Below are 20,401 nucleotides of genomic sequence, written 5' to 3'. Positions count from 1 at the left end.
GCAACTGGTGGGACCACCGCCGAGGCTGTAACTCGAAAGAAAAGCCCCACGAAAGAACTATTACTGTTGCCTTGCAGGAGGAGGAGAAGAAGACTCGAAAAGGTTTGGCGGGTCACTAATTGGTCATACGAGTAGATTCCTCTAGAAACATACCAGAGTCAAGACCAAGAGGAGATACCTTCGGGGTCAAGTGTCAGAGTCCAGGGTAATCTAACATGTTTGAGGGTGGGATCTCAGGAGACGGGTTTGTGTCAAGGACCCGGCAATACAAGTATTCCCCTCGCCGTGTCTTTTTACATACCTAGGTACACGACCCCGTTCACAGACAGCAGTGAGTGAGGTTCCCCATGTGTTGTGTAGTTGTTGCGTCGTGTGGGGTTTAAGTTCCCCCTCCACAGAGGATGAAATAGGAAAATAGGGGACGTCCAATGAATCATGAAATGAATTATGTGGGGTGAGGGTTCTGTCTATCACTTGTTCGTCCCGAGCCAAGGATGGATGGATGGATGAATGAATGATGGAGTCTATCCTCTCCTATGCTTTCCTTACCCCAACTCAACTCAACCACTTTATGCAGAGCAGCCACAACAGCCAGCAAGAGACGAAAGGAGGAAAAGTCTGCGAGGACTTAAGTTACTCAGTCAGTACTTTGTGGCCACGGCAGCTCTTCCCTCTCTCTCAATCAATGCCGCGTGTTGAGGACTTCGAACTCTGATCGAGACGTCAAACGGCGCGAATCGATGTTCTCCCCAATTGACCTGGAACGAGTCGATTGGCTTTCCCTGGAAGTTTTGATTAGTTTCGTTCGCAGACGCGGGAGAAATCATAGAGGTAGTGGGAGGTGGTTAGTTAGAGAGTGCTCTCGGGGATGAAGATAGAAACTCACTGGAACGGCCTCGAAGTCGAAGCAGTAGAGGAGTCGTGCCACCACGATCCAGACATTTGTCTCTCCAACATTGTATCCCGAACATACACGCCGACCTGGATGAAACCGCCGAACGGGTGATTGATTAGTATCACCTCTGTAGATTCCCTGCAAGATTGCCAGAAGGAGAAGAAACAGAATGTTCAACATACCTGGTCCAAAGCTCCAGTGCCCCTTCAAAATATGGTCCAGGTTGTTGTTGAGGAATCGCTCAGGCCAGAACCGCTCCGGTTGCTCGTACTCGCGCGGATCCATCGCAATGGCTGTAGCGTTCCACGTGAACAATGTCCCCGCGGGGAACCGGTAGCCTTCGTACTCGTCGTCCTGGATGAGCATGTGCGGCACTCCAATCTCGGCGAACGGGCGCCATCGGAACGCCTCTTTTACCGTCGCCGTGATGTAGGGCAGGTCGACCCGGTCCTCGAAAGTTGGTAGGCGTTCGGCATTCCTCCCGCAGACTCGGTCGAGGGCTTCCCGCGCGGTGTCGACCCATCGCTTGTCGAGGACCGCGGCGGCCATGACCTGGCTGATGGTCATGCGAGAGGTATCGCTCCCAGCCTCCATCAGAGACCCTAGTGCAAAGTACGTCTGCGTCTGCCCGTAGTTCTTGGTCTCGGGGTCGCGGAGAAACCTCGTGGCGAAGCAATCCCTCGCGGTGCCGTTTTTCATCTTCTGCTCCAATTCCTCGACCTCCCGCCTGTAGATGCTGTAAACCCGGTCAGTTGCAGCCTTGAATGATACTTTTGGACCAGCTTACTTGACAGTCTTTTGAAACATGGCCTCCCCTCTCGGCCGCCACCATTGCAAGCTCTTGGGAAGTCTTTCCAGGAAGGTTAGGGAGTCGACGAGATTGGCCGAAGGCTGAATCGCCTCAATGACGGCGTTGGATGTCTCAAAGAGTTCTCGTATCTTGGGATCTTCCAGCTCCATGCGCTTGCCAAATACCACGCTCATGATGACCGAATTGGCGAAACGCTGGGTGGCCGAGTACCACAACTCCGGATGGTGGAGAAAGTCGTACAGGAGATGCTTGGATTCTATGTCTTGGAAGGGTGCGAAGACGGGCGAGTTTTGCTTGTTGAGGATCGAGTGCATGATGCGTCGGATCATCCGCCACCGTTCCCCGTATGGCATGAGCAGGACTCGATTGTCGCCCGAGAGAACGCCCGACGCCATGGGCATGTATTGACGCGAAGAATAGATGGACGACCGCTTCTCCATCAAATCGTTGACGGTGCGTGACGAATTCAGAAAGACCCATGTCTTACCACCAATACTACAAGTGAACCTGACCACAGTTCAGCCTTGTCAGATATTCCTCGTTGGGGTCCGATTACTTACATCTCCCCGTATTTCTTTGCCATTTCCATGCCCCATAGTCCCTGCTTCAAAGGAGGTAGTTGAAAAGTGTTGCCGAAGATCGGTACCCCCGGTATCCGAGGCGGAAATCTGTATTTTCGAGCCTTGACATGTTCATTCAATCTCCAGGTTGCAACAAGGACCAGGGTACCCAGTAAAGCAATCCCAAAGACGGGATGCTGCGCACAAAACGACCAAAGCGGCCATTCACCCATGTTGATGTCGTGCAGCACAGGAAGCGAGATAATGCCGCCGCTCGCAGAAGGTCTTCAGCGCCTACAAGCTCATCACCTCGAAATCTCTTCATATATGAACTTCCACCCAAGGTCCACCATCTCAAAAGAGGGCTCAGGTTCGACGCGTCCAACTCGCTGCACAGCCTGACGGTGGGGCTTGTCCGTCTCCCAGAAGCAGATGGTTTGGGGAAGATTGGCGGTGTTGGCATTTCCCCAATTCAACGCAGATTCTGGTCATCGGTGATGGTGATCGAGAGAACTCTGCTGGAGCGGAAGCCGACGATTCTTCTGGGTGAATGACGCCGCAGATCGCACTTTCGTTTAGGCTCTCAGCCCTGCAAGCGAGGTGCTTTTCGACGAGGAGCAACAGCGCATTCTGCGCGCTCATGGGGTCATGCTCGACCTTTACCCCACATATTGTGATGCGAGCAGACAAGTGGCGACAAATTGATTGGGGCATGTTGCATGGTTGCGTTGGTGCTTCGTGAGATTGGACACCAGGGAGGAATTGCAGAAGATGGTAGGTTTCGTGGTGCTTGAACGGACGATGATTCCTCGCTGATACCAAGACGCAGACGCAGTTGGTGCCCCTTTTCGGAGATCGGCCGCGGAACAGGAAATCTGCCCTCGTCGGAAATGTCAACCTCGTTGTCCATCATCAAATTCGATCTTGATCAATCAACCATTCAACTCCATCCCTTCAAGGACAGGTCAAGAGGTGAGTGGCGTCGTGATTTATGAGAGAATACCTACTGATATTGCAGGTTAAAGTGAACCGCGAGTACTTTCGCGCTTCCGATGCCGACGAGGCAACATCACTCAATGGCCTAGTTCACAAAACATCGAACAGACAGTACCCTCTTGACGCTCTGACGACTTGCTGTACTTGTTGACGATGGACTCGGGCCGTCTATCTGCAATGGAGTAACTAGATGAGCCTGGGTCATCTGCAAAACCCCTCCACGGCCACTAAAGGATTGGACGGCTTCTTGATATTATGACTTCCTGCCGCCCTTCACAACGTCGTTGGGTAACCATTGAAGAGCTCCACTGCCCAGTATGATCGATACCCTCAGCCGAGAAGATGCAAGGTCTGCCCAAAGGGACATTACCGTTGAAATCAAGGCAAGGCGACCGACAAGGTGTGCTTGAATCTCCTCCGACTCAGTCTCCACCTACAGACTTCGAAAGCTTGCAGCCTTGTTCTGCACCAGAGAGTCGTCTTGACTCCTTCGTTGCGAGATATAAGCTGCGCCCACTCAACCACTGCTCCAGGTGAAGCTAAGCAAGATGTTCGGTTATTGCCTCAGATCCTGCAGAGTCAATTTTACACCCAGAAACGACAGAGTGCTTGCATAAATCAATCTACGACATGGTCTGACTGGCGACTCGCTAACACGACTAAATCATATGAACCGAATCTTCGATGCCCTTATCAGCATCAAAACTCGATAACACCGCCGCACTTTTAAGGTGGAATGACCATACAGTCCGTTTTAGCCGTGGAAAACAGCCTGCGAAGACAGTGTCACCGCTTTCTCTATGCACTCAGATCATCTTTCATCTTGCATGGTCAGTGAGGACCTTGGCCTGAACCTCGAATACTCCGGCAACTCGGATGCCATCGGCAAATAATGTGGCCTTTTCCCAAGATTCTGCCATTTACCCATCGTCCTCGTTGCTCTTTGAAGTCATCTAACTCCACGAACGCTTCATTTTGCCATTACACCGACTTCTGCAAGGGTTGGATCCTACGGCATTATTAATGGGCTGCAGCAAATTGGCTAAAAACTCCGATTGCGGAGAAAATGAATACAGCAGAAACTCCCACGAGTCCCCAGGATTTCCGGTTTATATGACCGGTTGTCGTCATATTTCTGCAACATTGTATGCATGCAAGCGAGAGGAAGGATGGACTTGAGCGACAGTGACAGGTTAGCATGCGTGACAGCTGGTGGCAGGTCGGAGAATGGCCGCCGGGTAAATGCTACCGATGAAAACACCCCGGGTAAAAGACGATCTGGTGCCTTTACGATCTGTACGGGGTGATGTGTGCGGGGAGACGAAAAAGTACATATGTTGTACCTGCATTGGACCTTGCTTGGCCAGATGATCGTCGACAAGATCAAGGAGCAAAAATGAGGAACCTCGTCGTCACTGTCTTTGCCGCTGGCGCCTCTGCCTGGACCTACGCCCCAAACATCACCTACTCGGCGGCAATCTCGATCAATGCACTCCAGACGTATCAGACGATGATAGGAGGTGGATGTTCAGGCGCATTTGGTATCGCATGTCACCAATTTGGGTCTGTGGGACTGTCTCCGGCCAACCAGGAAATTGTCACCCAGATCCTCTTTGACGAGAACATTGGAGGATTGTCGATTGTTCGCAATGACATCGGCTCAACTCCAGGCCATGTCCCTGGCGACGTCGCATCCATCCTGCCAGTTTGTCCGCCGACGCCAGAAGGACCGTTCAACTATGTCTGGGACAGAAATGACACATGTCAGCTGCAACTCACACAGACGGCGCTCAAGTACAACCCCAACGTCTATGTATATGCCGATGCATGGTCAGCTCCTGGATGTATGAAGACGGTTGGCACCGAGGACGAAGGCGGTCTCATCTGCGGTGTTAGAGGCAGCACCAACTGCAGCGGCGATTGGAGACAAGCATATGCCGATTATTTGGTGCAATACGTCAAATTCTACGAGCAGGAAGGTATCGAAGTCTCGTTGCTTGGTGCCTACAATGAACCGGACTTCAACCCCGTCACTTACGCCTCTATGGAGTCGGACGGCTACCAGGCAAAGGACTTTCTGGAGTTCTTGTATCCGACAGCAAAGGCGGCGTTTCCTAACATCAGTGTTTCGTGTTGTGATGCGACGGGTGCCCGACAGGAGAGAAATATTTTGTATGAACTGCAACAGGCTGGCGGAGCTGACCTGTTCGATGTTGCCGTAAGTTCCTACCCACATGTGGTCAAGGGAGAAAAACTGATGGACCCAGACATGGCACAACTACCAGAGCAATCCAGAAAGACCGTTCAACTCGAACGGAAAGCCAAATTTGATGACCGAGTGGGCTGATGTAAGGAAAGGCGAGATCATTCTAGTCGAAACCCAAGTCTGACTGACCTTTGCAGGGTTCGGGACCATGGAATGCCAACTGGGATGTATCTGGACAACTCGCGTAAGTTGAAACTCTTGTCAGAATTCTCCCGTTGAATCCCTATTGACTTTGTGTGAAAAGCGAGGGATTCCAATGGGCAATGTACATGCACAACGCCTTTGTCAACTCCGACACGTCGGGCTACACGCATTGGTGGTGCGCGCAGAACACGACCAACGACAACGCGCTGATCCGGCTCAACCACGACAGCTACTTCGTATCGGCGCGACTGTGGGCATTTGCATCGTATTTCCGCTTCGCCCGCCCAGGCTCCGTGCGCGTCGGGGCGACGAGCAGCGCCGAAAATGTCTATGTCAGTGCGTACGTCAACACGAACGGCACCGTGGCCATCCCGGTCATCAACGAGGCCCACTTCCCCTACCAGCTGACCATCGACCTGAGCGGCGTCAACGCTTCCACGGCCACGGCGTATCTGACCGACAACGACCACAATGTCACCATGGTGGGACAGACGCAGATTGGCGGCGCCGTGTTCGAGGCGACGATAGAGCCGCGGGCCGTCAAGACGTTTTTCCTGAGCTAGAAACAGGCCTCTTCCACGACGGGGTCGGTCATGAAATGAACGGGCACAAGAGAGTAAATGTGGAGCTAGCAGTTACAGGAAGTGGTGTTAGTAGTAGTAAAAGTGGTATTTGATGGTCACAGTCACGCCTATTGTAAATACTCACTATCCTTTGGTATATATACCTAAAGTACGTCTGAAATATCTATATCCACGACAAACCGTGCGTGATAAGCGTTATAAGCTTAGCTACATTGCAAATATAAATCCAAATAGTTCAAAGGCTTTGAGCTCTAGAACATTAGGTTTCCTTGAATGATTTGGTCCCTCGACCCTCAACCCCCTGGATGAGCGCAGCCTCGCCAGGTCTTGGGTCAGCAACTTGCCGAGTACAAGTACAAGCACGTGTCATGTATGTAGGTACCTAAGTACCTAAGTTCCGATTCTCCTTTCCAGCGAGCCAGACAAGGAAAGACACTACTGGATCCAAGCACTCGCATTATCGATAGAGCATTACATGTATTCTCGTCCCAAAAATGGGCCTGCCACTAATCACGTATACTTGTATAGCGATTTTCGTGTCGTGCCGTGCGTGCTTTTGGGATCGTCAGATATCTATTAGATGACCCTTCACTCCGGAAGAACGGTTGAAATTCAATTCAATGTAGGTATTGCGTACAGAATCGAAGCACTTCCACTTGTGTAACCACGACCACCACGACTGTAGTGCCATTTACAACTTACAGCACGCATCTCGGCTTCCGCCACCTCCACTTCCGTTTGTCAACACGGAGGCTTCATTCTTCGTTGACGGGACGTCGATCGCTGGGTTCTCGGTGAAGAAATCAGTGGGCTTGATGTGGAGTTGGTGGATTTCGACCGGCCTGTTACGTTTCGAAACGTCAGTTAGAAATGTCCCTCTGGTATCGTCGATGGGAGGGGAGAGAAAGAAAATGCGATCCACAAACTTACATGACAGGCCAGTCCTCAACTCGAGGGTTATGCGTGAGTCCAAACACGTTCCACACGACGACATCTTCGTCCTCGACCGGCTCATCGCGCTTGACAGCGTCAGCGACACCTCCGATTTCGTTTTGACTCTGCAGCGTATATCTGCCACCAGCGTAAAACTCGCCGTCGAGGTGTTTGGTCACCCAGACGTGGTGTTGTGCGAACAGTGCTCGTTTAGATTGGACGGAATCCGGGTCCGCGAGCAGCAATTGTGTCGCCGCTGGTGTGAATTTGTACCCGACCGGTTTCCCACTTATCGGATTAGTCTTGCTCTTATTGACCATCTTGATGATCCGGTTGTACTGCGGAGCGGCGTCAAGGCTTTGACTTCGATCGATGACCGTCTGCCGGACTTCGTAAAAGTTACCTTGTGGGTTCGTTGCTTTGTTCATCGGCACGCGATGCGACTCTTCTGCCAGCACTGTGTTCTTGTATCCGTCGATGGCCGGATCGATGCGGACACAGAAAACATGCTGATGGTTCTGTGCCAATGCTCCAGGTGACACGACATTCCCATATGGACTGGTCTTGCCTGGATCGATGTTGACGACCGACACAATGCCTGTTGCCCGGGTCTCAACGGTGATCCCACCTGCCTGGTCAAACTTGTATGCAAAGATGTATTCGTAGTTTGCCAGGGTAATGATGAACTGGACGACAAGCTCCCGATTCCGGGTCACAACAGCACGTCCTGTCCGCCAGTTCGTGTGCTTCCAGCCGATACCGTTATCTTGTTCATGGAGACATATGACGTTAGGTGCAGTTTTGGCCGTACCATCTGGTCCGGTGACGATGCCATCGAAGTATTTTATAACCCCAAGGCAGTCACACCCCAGGGAGAGGTTGTTGGCGCAGTTTCCTGCTCCACCGTCCCCAAAGTCGAACGCCTGCTTGCGGGGGAAAGGCGGGCGGGGATCAGCATAAGGGACAGTCATCTCACTAATGCTCAGCCTGTGGATCACGCTTCTGCCGGCAAAATGGACGTCGTGAACGACCGCACCTTCTCTCGGGTTGAAGCTCACTCGGAATCTCCAATTCTGCCATTCGATCAATCCTCCGTCGACAGAGAAGGATGGACCTTCCGGTTGCAGTACATTGAGAGGCTTGAGATTCTTCCGTGTGCCGTTTTTCAAGAGCTCCGGGACATATTCTGAGGTCTTGCAATGGTCGATGACGTTCTTGGTGTGTGTCTTTGCATCCAGAGCATCTCCCTTGCCACCAGTCGCAAGTCGATCAATACGAATGATTTCTTTTTTGTGTGCGTCCATGACAGGGATGAAAGGCAAGGGATAGGCATAGAAGTTCGAGTCTGGGTTGCCAGACCTCGTGTCTCGAGCAAAGCATAGGCCTTGAAAGTAGCGGCGGTTCTCCTCGTCGGGAGACAACCCACCATACGGCCACGGTTCGACGATGACTTCAAAGCCCTCCGGAAGTGAAAACTCGGCGCAGACGTCTTTGAACATCTGAGAGGCTGTGCAGACCTCGACAAGCGTGTCAAACTCGGAGCTGGCAATCAACATTATTAGTGGCCAGGACCTCCAACTCTCACATTATGTACATACAGTGTCAGGCTCGCATGCTGAGTCTTGTCGACCACGACATGTGAGATCCTTTTTTGTTCATCGAGATCGACAACAGCCTCGTGGAATTGGGGTATTCGGTCGGCGCCAATGACATCGTACTGTACTAGGGCACGTCGAGGTAGAGGAGCAATAGCGTTTCCAGAGTGCTCCGCCACCAAGTATTTAATGAGCTGCTCTTTGGGTGGTTCTTCCAAGTAGATCTCTCGAAAGCTTAGCACAGCGTCGGGATGAAGACCAAGAATGAGATCACGAGCACTGTTGGTCTCGTCAGCCGAGAGGATGTCCAGAGGATGAGGTGCCATTTTGAGAGAGAGGCAAAGATCAACCAGGGAAGAAAGATAAAAGGCACACTGGAACACACAGTGACATCGAGTGCCGGCTTTTATAGACCCAAGACCAACTTGTACCAGAGACCGATGGATCCGCAGGGCCCTCCCTTATCTATCTACCTTCTTAAAGGAAAGAGTCTTCGAAGCCAGAACCCTGCTGACTCGAACATGCCAAGCTTGTATCTGGACGGCAAAGCGCGCCATGATAAACATCGTCCGAAGAAATACCTGCACAGTGTACTGTTTGTAGCAGGGCAAGTTCGGCTGCGATTTCCTAATTCGGATGATGAGTACATCGTGAATGTACGGCATGACAAAGAGCGGCCGCTGGCGTCTCCTTGGACGGTGTATCTCGGGCGAATAGTAAGCAGGTCATCCGCTTCGTCACATCGACCAAGAGATAAAGACAGATGCTCGCTCGCTCATCAGACGGGTCGACGAGGGAAGTTGCATAGTGAAACGGAGTCGAGGTTCAAAAAAACAAAGGCGGAGGAATTTCCAGGACGGTACAGCAAGGGTTTGCGCAATTCGTCCTGATTGGCTATAGTGGATTGCCGTCCCAGCACAGCGGAATCGCCCTCCGCGTACCTTCGACAGATCAACATCCTCCACCCTCCTCTTCTGTTCCGCTGGGAGACGTCTGCAACCGATCTAGACTCGGATTTGCCTAGCTACACATCCTTTCAACTCAGGGTGACTGCCATGAGACTGGAAATATCATCAGTTTACGTAACGCTGTGTCGTTACTGGCCTCGTGTGCGAGGAATGTAGCCGCGTGTCAACCCGTTTCTCCGTGGTGGGTAATACCCCAGATCCACGAGGCCAAGAGATGCAGATATGCCTAATCACAGGTGCTCTCACTCATCCGGGGTCGTGTCTATCGGGATGAAGCATTTAAGACTGCTTGGGGCCCCAGGTGGTGGGACTGTGTCCATTCGAGGCACTCCAAACGCTCACCGGCAGAATGGATATTGAAAAGCTGGCAACGAGGAAAGAGGAAGTGGAGACTGTGCCACCAGTCAACAGGCAGTCGCTCAATGACGAACAGCTGCTCGCTGCCCTGGGCCACAAGCAGGAGCTGCAGCGGGATTTCTCGATATGGTCTCTTGGCTCCTTGTGTCTCTGCTTGATGGCCACGTGGGAGGCACTGTCATCAGTTGTTGCTGCCGCCTTGATCAGTGGTGGTGCGCCTTGTCTCTTTTACAACTAGTATGTTTCGACTGATGAGTCTCGATCTTTGTCCCTCTGGCTTCAACTGACAGAACCAAAGCATTATATCCTTCGCGGGCACCGTGGCAATTGCCCTCTCACTTGCTGAGATCTCTAGCATCTGGCCGACGGCGGGAGGTAAAGAAGACTCCATTCCTCAAGGACCGCGAGACACGACTGACATTCACCAGGCCAATATCATTGGGTCGCTGTCCTCGCACCACGAGGCTCGAGAGTCGTCGCGTCCTGGTTCACGGGATGGATCTCTGTCGGAGGTCAAATCGTCCTGACAGCATCCGCAGCATTTGCAGCTGGCCTCCAGTTTCAAGCCTTGATCACACTAAATCATCCCGACACATATGTCCCCCAACGATGGCAGGGAATGTTGTTTTACTGGCTCGTCTTGCTCTATGCTGCAGCGGTAAATATCTGGGGGTCAAAGATCCTACCTCATACCAACCTCGCCTCTGGTGAGCATGAACGCAAATACTCCTGCTTGGCTACACTTCTAACATCCCTAGGCGTCTTGCATATCCTCGGTTTCGTCACCATCTTCATCGTGCTTGGGGTCATGGCGCCCAAACACTCTGCCGATTATGTGTTTGCCCAGGTGTCGAATTCTAGTGGCTGGAGCAGTGATGGAGTTGCATGGCTCATTGGGCTCCTCAGCTCAGTCTATCCATTTCTCGGGTATGTCTCTTCTTCTCGTTCTCCAGTCGTCATCCACTGACCAGATGGTGATGCAGGTATGATGCAGCTGCGCATCTTTCCGAAGAAATGCCCCGGCCAAGTCGCAATGTGCCAATCGCCATGGTCGGTTCTGTCGTCGCCAACGGCATCATCGGATTTGCATATTGCTTGATGCTCCTGTTCTCTCTTGGTGATCTACCAAGCCTCCTCGAATCGCCCACTGGCTTTCCCTTCATGCAACTATATCTCAACGTCACCAAATCCCCTGCCGGAGCAACCACTCTGTCGTTGGTAATATGTCTGATCGCCACTGCTGCGAATGCTGCAGGTCTGACATCGACGAGCCGTACATTCTGGGCTTTTGCACGAGATGAGGCGACCCCCTTTGCGAAATACTTTGCGCATGTCGATAGCAAGCTCAAAGTCCCGGTGCGGATGATCGTTCTTGTCTCAGTGCTCCAAGGATTGCTGGGTTTCATCTATCTCGGGAATACCACAGCTTTCAATGCCATTCTATCTATGGCAATCATCGGCATGTATCTGTCTTACCTGCTGCCAGTCATCTACATGGTCATTTACGGAAGAGTGAAGCTATCCAAAGACGAGTACGGACCTTTCAAACTCGGCAAATTGGGAGGAGTTCTCACCAACGTCCTTGCAATTGTGTGGCTCATTTTTGCCATGATCTTCAGCACATTCCCAAACTTCCAGCCAGTGACCGCCCAGAATATGAATTATTCGACGGTGGTGCTGGCTGGTTGGGTTGGAGGGGGCGCTTTGTATTACTTTTTCAGAGGCAGGAGGGTTTACACTGGACCCGTGATCGAGACGGAGTCGTCAGCGTTGGCTGCGATCGGAGCATAATGAAAAGTTACATGAGTCAAGATGCCACAGCGGCACCAGCGCCGGTTAGGGGCGTAACTTCTCAAGCGACGTTGCCACAACCTAGACGTTAGCCAGAGGGCGACAGAGTGTTTTCTAGCGAGATGTCAGGCAACAACCCCAAGCTCTTCGGCCGTGACCGGAGGCGAACTGGTGCTTGTTGTCGAAGAGTATCTAGCGGCTATCGGCTCGAATCTCTGGGAAGTTCCATCTAAAGGAAAAAAACTCGCGCACAACCGACCTAGGCTCAGGGACCGCGTCAGAAGACTGCCTAGTCCTGCATGGAAAGGATCTGGCCAGATTCTATCAATTTGATAGTAAGCTCCTGTTTTCTCTGAGTTGTGAATGGTTGAGAACACAATATGAGCACAGCATCTCTTATTCCTCCTGTTTTAAAGGGCTCCGAAGGATGGTGTAATAGGTTGACAACGTCACAACACAGGATTGTGAGTTGGCTCTAATGTCCGTAATGGGCATACAGTGTAGGAGACAATCATGAACGGTGGTGATGTTTGAGATGGTGAAGATCAGGTTCGCAGGTGGCAGGCTTCGAAGCTTGGCGCAGTCGCAGTCGCAGGTGCAGACGCAGGCGAAGACTCATCTCCGTTCCAGCACCAGCACCAGGCCACCAAGGCTGATGTCAACCTGTCAACCTGTAACCCTATCAACTACACGTTTCTCTTCAAGCCACGGTTTGTTTGTGGGACCCAACAGCCCCATCCCATACTCGTACTTCGACCTCTTCGAAACACCGCATCATGGCATGTGAATCGTCAATTTTGTTGGGGTCTTATCCACGGTGATCAAGTCAACACCGCGACCCAAGTCATCAATGCCCAGATGCTGATCACAATCAATGATGCATAGTCTCTTACTCTTACGCGTACCTGTGCCCCGCGATGCAGTTCGAGACGAAAAATGGATCTGAGAACATGTGAAATATACATAGGCCTATCATGAAAGAGGAATCCCATGGTCTCCGTCAGAGAATAGCGAGAAGCTAAAGACCCAGTTCGCTCATCCAACCCCCTCCGGGGTCGCCCTATCAGCTTGGCTTGAACGAGGAACCGCACCCGCTGTTAAGCTTTTCAATATTGTTCTTATTCTTCCAGCTGCTGTTCTCTTTTGAGCATTTCGGGTCTCGACCGCCGGCAGGCACCACTTCCACGTCTTGGTACACTCGATTGACTGGTCACGATCCAAGGACAAGAAATTCTCCCCCTCTTGAGACTCCCAGAGAAGCAAAACTCTGTTGTGTCGTTTATCGCCAGTCATGCCACGCCCCCCAACGCCGCTCGACCCCAGATGGCACAGAAGCCTCAAGACCACGACATCCCACCTTTATCATTCCGATAAATTGTCTCTGTGGCCCATTCAGACAATGTCTCATGCCTGCTATCCAGCCATATGGAAAAGCCCCCTCTTCAGCCGATTTCAGAGGTATCGCAAGATCCTTTGACCTTCACCAACAGCCTTCCTTCGCCAAGTTCCAGTCGGTCCTACCCCAAGTTCGGGCCTCCTCGACTACGACAACCATGGAGGCACTCAGTCTCAACCGATGGGTTTGGATTCGCATCGCGGACAACACGAGAATTCAAACCTGACCGCCAACGTCGCCGGTTGTTGGCTGTGGGTCTCTGGCAATGGTTTCTCACGCTGCTGCTGTGCGGCCTCTTAGCTCTCTGCCTCGGAGTCTTTGGAGACCTCTTGTGGATGACAGTAACACAAGTCAAGGCCTTCAACGCCCTCATTGTGCTTCTTTCGCTGTTTCTCGGGAACAACCTGACCAGCTCACTACGAGAATACGCCATGATGATGCGGTGGAGAATTCTGACCGAGAAATACCGGCCTTTGAAAGAATTCGATTTATTGTTGCGCTGTGACAGTTTGCGAAAGGTGGCTCGATTATTTTTGACTGCAAGGACTCCAGGAAGAGCCTGGTTCTGGCTTAACACGACGCAGTTGCTTTGTGTCTTGTGGCTTGGAATCAACCTCGTGGTGCAAATCCTCGTGGCCTTGCTAGGATTGACGTACAACCTCAACACCTCCAACATTCCAGAACGTCGATTCGGGACGATGAGCATCGCTGATTTGACCGTCATCCGTGACATTTGGGGAGCCAAAGATCCCACCTTTGATGCGCAGTTGGGATCTGCAAATTACTTTGGGATTCAGGGTCAGGACTATTTCTTCGTTGGTGGTAATCCGCCTGGGCAGGGGAGTGTTCCGAGCTATGGAACACCTGGCACTCCAATGATTTACGGCAACCATGACTGGAGTGTCATGACTTATGTGTTTCAAGACCAGAGTCTCCAAAACCCTCAACTCACCTTGGTGTCTCACCGCAATGTCAGTGTGACGGGCGATTGTCGGCAACTGCAAGTCATCGAAGGCGGTAATGGAACCAGTACTTCCGTTACTTACCGTGACGAGGCTGGAGGGCTATCTACTTTCAACGTGGAGCATGTAGGACCAGGCGCAATGACGTACGTCGGTGTACTCAACTCTACCTGTGGGCCGCGGTGCACGGAAGTGTTGGCGCTGCAGAGCGCCAACGGCAATACGATCCCCGAGGCAGCATTCTTCAGGTGCCAAAACACGGTATCAGAGGTGCGCGGGATCAAAGAATATGTTGATTCTGGTGAACCGGCGGAGTCGTTTGAGTTGTCAGACCAACAAGCAAGGATTGTCGCCGGAGCAATTGGCTGGTCTGGATTCAATTACACCCGGGATGACATGTACCAGTATGTCCGATACAACACGGAGACGTACTGGAGCCCCGATATTCCTGCAGATGCAGACATGATATCCCAGCGGGTCATGGAGTTTAGCGTCGAAGCAGTGGCCGCCATCGACTACAATGGGCCACGGCGAAATGCGTCGGGGTGGTACGCGGTCCCTGCGCAAGTGGTGAGTGTGGAGTGGCGATGGTCAGCGTCAATCTTAGGACTCCTGCCGTTTGTTCAACTGGTGACATTGTTGTGTGTCGTGACCTGGGCCAACTCGGCCGTCATTCGCGACGACAACTTGCTGAGCGCCGCCCGACTGCTGCGTCCTATTGTCGAAAGATTGGGCGACAAGGGCTGTTTGCTGACCAGCTACGAGATCGCGGAGGAGCTATCGGAGCTGAGGGTGAAATACGGGTGGAGAGAGCCGGGCCCAGACTTTGTGTTTCGAAACGAGATTGACGGCGATGTCATCCGGCATGTTGATATTTTGGACGAGCAGGAAGGGTTTGGCATACAAGGTCCCATGCCAGCTGGCCGGTATGATGGGCTTGAACCCAATAAACAGTCCACGCTGGACGGGGGGAGAGATCTGCTGCTACAGAAGAGGCGCGGACGGCGGTCTTTGAGTTTATGACATTGTTAACGCCTAGAATGTGTGACGCTTATAGATATCTTATTTTAGAGTGTAATACTATTTCTTCGCAGAACTAGAATTTTTGGAGAGTTGCCTCAACTAGTCAGTCAGTCAATTAAGCGATCTCTGGGGAACCCCATAGGGGCTGTGAGTAGAAAGTAGGGCCTTGACATATATACATATGTGGTTGTTGTCTGTGGATATCGGCGTGCCAGGACGCGAGATCAGCCGATCTGAAGGACCCGATCGAACTGCTAACACCATCGTCCTCGGTATATAGAACTAGACATGTACCGAGTAGACCACCCCCGGCTTTTGGCTTCAATTAGTAGCACTAGTAGCATTATTAGTTATTATGTAGTAGCAAAAAAGAGCAGACGACGTCATGACCTTGTTTTCTTTCTTTTTCCCCATCCCGCCTTCGAGCTGGGTTGTGAGCAGCTCCCACTTTTTACTTTTTGGCATCATGTCGTGCATGTCCAAATAATTTATATACATACACCCACACAGAATAGTATATAGTCGACGCCAGACCGGCACCATGGTGGTTATTGTTGTTGCTACTGTTGTTCTTGTGTGCTGAGTTCTCTGCGAACCAACCAGCCAACCAACCAACCATGCCGATGAGCTTCGATTACGACTTCGACGCCTAACCAGCCTATACAGTCTCCGTTTGGGAGTGTCGAGTTTCTTTCTTTTGCAATTTTAGCTTGTCTCTTTACATTATTGCTTCTTTGAGCGGATCACGACGACAACGACGACAACGAGGAGAGAACTATTGGCTATCGAATATACCCGAAGAGAGTCATAGAGTTATAGAGACACGAGACGAGAGACTCATCAAGTTAGGAAAACACGCACACTCTTCTTCATCTGGGCCTGTCTGCAACTACTCGAAAGAAAGTGGCGATAGGAGGTTTGTCATCGCAAAGACCCATCGCCGCAGAAATCCCACCACAAACAAGATGACCGGAAAGTTCAGTCTGAGGAGGATCATGGACAAGCAGACCCAGGTGGTCATGTTCAGTTCCACGGCCATTGCGCTGTATGGGTACGATCAAGGTAAGAAAATGGAATTGGCAGAAAAAAGAGCCACAGTTTCGTTGAGTTCAGGGGTAGTCTTTTCCTGGTTGTTTGTCGAGTGCCTAGTGCCTCTTACGGGTGGATGAGTATGGAAAGCAGTGTTCCCATATCCGTGTCAGCGAAGAGCTGGGGCTGCGCCTCTTTTCTCAAATGCCAGAAAAATCTCCATCGTATACCAGCGTGTGCGAGTCTTTTGAGAGAAGGGTACCTCATACGGAACGAGAACTGAGAACTGATCTCCGCTAGGAATGATGTCCCTCATCAACACCAACTACAGCTACCTCTACACCATGGGCATTGCCGGGAACTCGGCCATGGTCGGGCTCGTCGTCTCGGTCTACTACCTGGGATGTGCTCTGGGAGCCGTGTTGGCGTCGCGCTTTGCGGACGCAAATGGCCGCAAGCCGGCCATCTTCGCGTGTCTGGCGACCGCCAGTCTGGGGAATCTGCTCATGTTCGTCGCGGGGATGGGCAACACGAGCCAGCAGGCTGCGCTGGCGACGATGCTGTCCGGGAGGATTGTCATGGGACTGGGAGTCGGTACGTAGGTCGCAGCTCTTCGAGAAACCCAACGCCCCCAAACCTTTGGAACTTCTGTTGACCGGGCCCTCCTTGCCAAAAAAAAACAGGAGGCATCGACGCAGTCGTCCCCGTGTATAGCTCGGAGCTCCAAGAAGACGACGCCCGCGGCACGGCGCTGGCGCAGGAATTCCAAGCCAACATCTTCGGCCTGAACATGGCATACATCCTCAACGTCGGGGTCACGCACGGCCTGGGCAAGTGGAACCAGTGGGCGTGGCGCGTGCCCATCATCGTGATGCAGATATACCCGGTCCTGCTCCTCGCGGTCGCGAACCTCCTACCCGAGACACCGCGGTGGTGTGTCCTGCACGGCGACAACGAGCGCGCCAAGCGCAGTATCGCCCGGGTGTTTGGTCGGGACCAGGTCGACGACCGCATCGACGAACTGACCAAGGCGCACAAGCGGGAACAGGAAGAAGGCACCGTTTCGTACGCCGATATGCTGTGTCCTGGCGGGTCGCAGTTCCACCCGACCGTGGTGACAGTCATGGGCCAGGTCAACCAGGCTCTAACAGGCTACGGGGCCGTGTCGGTGTTTGGGGCCCAGATCTTCCAGCTGCTGGGCTTTGGCGTGGCCACGGCCGAGTTCATCACGCTGGGGAACTACGTGTTTTACTTCGCAATGATGACCATCGCGTGGGTTTTGATCGACCGCGTCGGGCGACGCAAGCTGATGGTCGTCGGGGCCTGGTGGCTCTCCGCCTCCTTCGCCCTGCTCACCCTGCTGGGCGGCCTGGCGTATAACCGCCGTGCCCTCTCCATCCCGCTGCTCGCGACGGGCATCCCCGGCGTCGCGGCGCTGTACGCGGCGACGGCCGTCTTCGGGATCTGCTGGCTCGTGCCCCCCTGGCTTGTGCCCACGGAGATCTACCCGTCGACGGCGCGCGCGCAGGGCGCCGCCGTCAGCGTCGTCGTGTGGGGCCTGGCCAACTTCGCCGTCACCCTGCTGACCCCGATCGGCTTCGACCGCCTCGAGTTCTACCTCTTCCTGGTCTTCGCCGCCACCAACGCTCTCGCCGGCCTGTGGACGTACCTGTACTGTCCCGAGTCTGGGAATAGGACCTTTGAGGAGAACCAGGAGTTCTTCAAGGCCGCGGCCGAAAGGGGCTCGTGGGTCGTGAGCCGCGTCATGGACGGAGAGTTCAAGCTTCTGCCGCAAAAGGAAGTCGACGACGAGGACGATGACGAGGAGATTATAGCTGATGGAGAGGACAGTGGAGGTCGAGGGATAAAGAGGACGGAAAGGCGAAAGAAGGCAAAACTAGATGCTCATGAAGAAACGACCCCTTTGCTGGGCAGGACGAGTACACGGTAGAGGTTCAGACGGGACGAGAGAGTTTTCACGCACCACAAACCACGATTAAGCCATGGACATCTTACACGACGGGCCATATAACCGTTCAAAATACAGATTCACGTAAACACATCTTGCTGATAAAGCATTCTGATTGTATGTCAGGAGTACCAATATATCTCAAGTACATGAGCTCAGCCTCCCGCGAGAACAGGGGGAGCTATGGTTACCAGTCCGACCAAATCTAGGATGAAACCACCTGACCCCGTCCCAGACCCATATTTGCCCGAACAATGTGCCCTTTCTTTCAACGCATAGCTGAAATGCAGGACCCTAGAATTGGAGCAGCTCATGCAACCTTCTAAGACTTCTCAATCAGAGCCTCAAGTTCGGCCGCAATCTGCTTCAGCTCGGCCTTCAGCTCGGAGGCCTTCTCAGAGAGATACGACTCAGCGTTGGATTGGCGGAAAGTGTAGCCGCCGTCGCCAATGATCTCAGTGTAGTTGGACTTGCCACCACCGTTCCATGCCAGGATGTTGGCAGTGTCAGAGGGAACATTGGAAAGAGCACCCTCGGTAGCGATGGAGATCATGTTTGCCTTCATTTGCTTAGGGGTGATGGCAGCAACGGCATATGCGGAATCGCTCGATGGTTGAAGAGACAGGAAGTAGGCAAGGAGACCGCAGATGTGAGGGGAAGCCATAGAAGTGCCAGAGATGATGTTGGTGGCATACTTGCTGCCAATCCAGGTGGAAAGAATGTTGAGACCAGGAGCAAAGATGTCGTTGCAGGTGCCGTAGTTGGAGAAGTAAGCACGCTCATCGGCCAAGGTGGAGGCACCGACCGTGATGGCCTTCTCAGCGGCAGCAGGGGAATAGTTGCAAGAATCGGCGTTGTCGTTTCCGGCAGCGACTGCAAAGTGAAGACCAGTGTCCACGGCGGCGTTGACGGCAAGATCCAGGACTCTGGACTTGCCGCCTCCCAAACTCATGTTGGCGACACTGCCCTTGAAGCCCTTCTTCTTGCCCTTCTTTGCGGCGCTAACGGCTTCGGAGTGAGAGTTTGCAGCCCATTCGACGCCCTTGACAACATCGGACATGGTGCCAGACCCATTCGACTTGAGGACCTTCACGGCGTAGACATTGGCCTTCTTGGCGACACCAAATTTCTTGCCAGCGATCGTGCCAGAGCAGTGTGTACCATGTCCGTTACCATCCACATCTTCATCGCCAACGGGGATTGTCTTGCCCCAGCTGGCACGGCCCTCAAAATCCACGTGCTCGATGTTGGTACCGGTGTCAATGACGTAGGCGTCGACGCCCTCACCGCCGTCCGCAGAGTAGAGGTATTTGTTAAAGTTGCCAAAGCCCAAGGCTTCACGATGAGAGATACGGGCAAGGCCCCAGGGGGCGTTCTTCTCGAGCGACGGAGTAGAGTTCATGGTTCGGACCTCGGAGTCACGCTCAATGTATTCAACCTAAGCAATCAAGCACGTGAGCTTCGAACCAATACACCAAAGTGCGGAGGGCACGGTGGGAAAAGTAGCTTGTGAATACGGCGAAATCATAGCAACACCATCGTATCGATGATATCAAATGTGCGCAGGCCAACTGAAGACCGAAGAGCGGAAACGAGTGAGATAGGAACTTACATCCGGGTGCCTTCGGACCAACTCGATGACTCCTTCATCGAAATGGCCAGCATAGCCCAAGAGGCCGCCGGGAATGTTGTAGGTGTGTCTCAACCCTTCAAAGACAGTCTCATCCGACATAGGAACTTGGCTGCGTTTCCGAAGCTCCAGCTTGCGGGACTCGTGTGACACATGGGCATCCTGAATCCACGAGTGATGGGCGCTAGCATCTCGCTCGGTCACATGCTTCTTGAAGATGACCATGTAAGAGTCGGGAATCTCCTTTGCATTGGACGAGGAGATGACAGGAGCAGCATCGTTGTGGATGGTGTCGACGAGGACTGGCGAGCCTGCCGCCAACAGTGGGAGGAGCGATAAGGCGAATGCGTAACCCTTCATGATGAAGATGGGTTGACAGCCGCAGGAAGATGAGATAAATGGAAAAGAAAAAGGACAATGGAAGTGCGAGCTTGGATGAATCAAGCTGCACAGGAGATGGGGAAAGTGAAGGAGTCGAAGGTGATGATGAGA

At 52.7% G+C, this 20,401-nt stretch overlaps 7 protein-coding genes across 7 annotated transcripts; 4 read left to right on the top strand and 3 right to left on the bottom strand.

Moving 5' to 3' along the window:
- Nucleotides 1–882: 882 nt before the first annotated feature.
- On the bottom strand, nucleotides 883–2,499 carry AYO21_01289 (hypothetical protein; the record flags this gene model as incomplete). Its single annotated transcript, XM_022651272.1, has 4 exons — nucleotides 883–1,022; nucleotides 1,078–1,631; nucleotides 1,683–2,213; nucleotides 2,267–2,499. 4 exons carry the CDS (start codon nucleotides 2,497–2,499, stop codon nucleotides 883–885), a joined length of 1,458 nt encoding a protein of 485 aa, XP_022516245.1.
- A 2,159-nt stretch (nucleotides 2,500–4,658) lies between these two features.
- Nucleotides 4,659–6,235, top strand: AYO21_01288 (hypothetical protein; the record flags this gene model as incomplete). The annotated part of the gene is made up of 4 exons (XM_022651271.1): nucleotides 4,659–5,480; nucleotides 5,530–5,610; nucleotides 5,666–5,712; nucleotides 5,773–6,235. The coding sequence occupies 4 exons, from the start codon at nucleotides 4,659–4,661 to the stop codon at nucleotides 6,233–6,235; spliced, it is 1,413 nt and encodes a 470-aa protein (XP_022516244.1).
- Nucleotides 6,236–6,947: 712 nt separating this feature from the next.
- AYO21_01287 (copper amine oxidase 1) lies at nucleotides 6,948–9,110 on the bottom strand (the record flags this gene model as incomplete). The annotated part of the gene is made up of 3 exons (XM_022651270.1): nucleotides 6,948–7,098; nucleotides 7,187–8,731; nucleotides 8,788–9,110. 3 exons carry the CDS (start codon nucleotides 9,108–9,110, stop codon nucleotides 6,948–6,950), a joined length of 2,019 nt encoding a protein of 672 aa, XP_022516243.1.
- Nucleotides 9,111–10,101: 991 nt separating this feature from the next.
- AYO21_01286 (hypothetical protein) lies at nucleotides 10,102–11,900 on the top strand (the record flags this gene model as incomplete). Its single annotated transcript, XM_022651269.1, has 5 exons — nucleotides 10,102–10,346; nucleotides 10,408–10,484; nucleotides 10,538–10,816; nucleotides 10,868–11,036; nucleotides 11,093–11,900. The coding sequence occupies 5 exons, from the start codon at nucleotides 10,102–10,104 to the stop codon at nucleotides 11,898–11,900; spliced, it is 1,578 nt and encodes a 525-aa protein (XP_022516242.1).
- A 1,425-nt stretch (nucleotides 11,901–13,325) lies between these two features.
- AYO21_01285 (hypothetical protein) lies at nucleotides 13,326–15,281 on the top strand (the record flags this gene model as incomplete). The annotated part of the gene is made up of 1 exon (XM_022651268.1): nucleotides 13,326–15,281. The coding sequence occupies one exon, from the start codon at nucleotides 13,326–13,328 to the stop codon at nucleotides 15,279–15,281; it is 1,956 nt and encodes a 651-aa protein (XP_022516241.1).
- A 965-nt stretch (nucleotides 15,282–16,246) lies between these two features.
- AYO21_01284 (hypothetical protein) lies at nucleotides 16,247–18,261 on the top strand (the record flags this gene model as incomplete). The annotated part of the gene is made up of 3 exons (XM_022651267.1): nucleotides 16,247–16,343; nucleotides 16,611–16,904; nucleotides 16,994–18,261. 3 exons carry the CDS (start codon nucleotides 16,247–16,249, stop codon nucleotides 18,259–18,261), a joined length of 1,659 nt encoding a protein of 552 aa, XP_022516240.1.
- Nucleotides 18,262–18,601: 340 nt separating this feature from the next.
- On the bottom strand, nucleotides 18,602–20,269 carry AYO21_01283 (subtilisin-like protease; the record flags this gene model as incomplete). Its single annotated transcript, XM_022651266.1, has 2 exons — nucleotides 18,602–19,717; nucleotides 19,892–20,269. 2 exons carry the CDS (start codon nucleotides 20,267–20,269, stop codon nucleotides 18,602–18,604), a joined length of 1,494 nt encoding a protein of 497 aa, XP_022516239.1.
- Between the last annotated feature and the right edge of the window lie 132 nt (nucleotides 20,270–20,401).

This window comes from Fonsecaea monophora, assembly GCF_001642475.1.
Source record: "Fonsecaea monophora strain CBS 269.37 chromosome Unknown Scaff5, whole genome shotgun sequence".
Taxonomy (NCBI): Eukaryota; Fungi; Ascomycota; class Eurotiomycetes; order Chaetothyriales; family Herpotrichiellaceae; genus Fonsecaea; species Fonsecaea monophora.
Note: the sequence above shows the minus strand (reverse complement) of the source record. Positions and strands in the feature narration are given on the sequence as shown.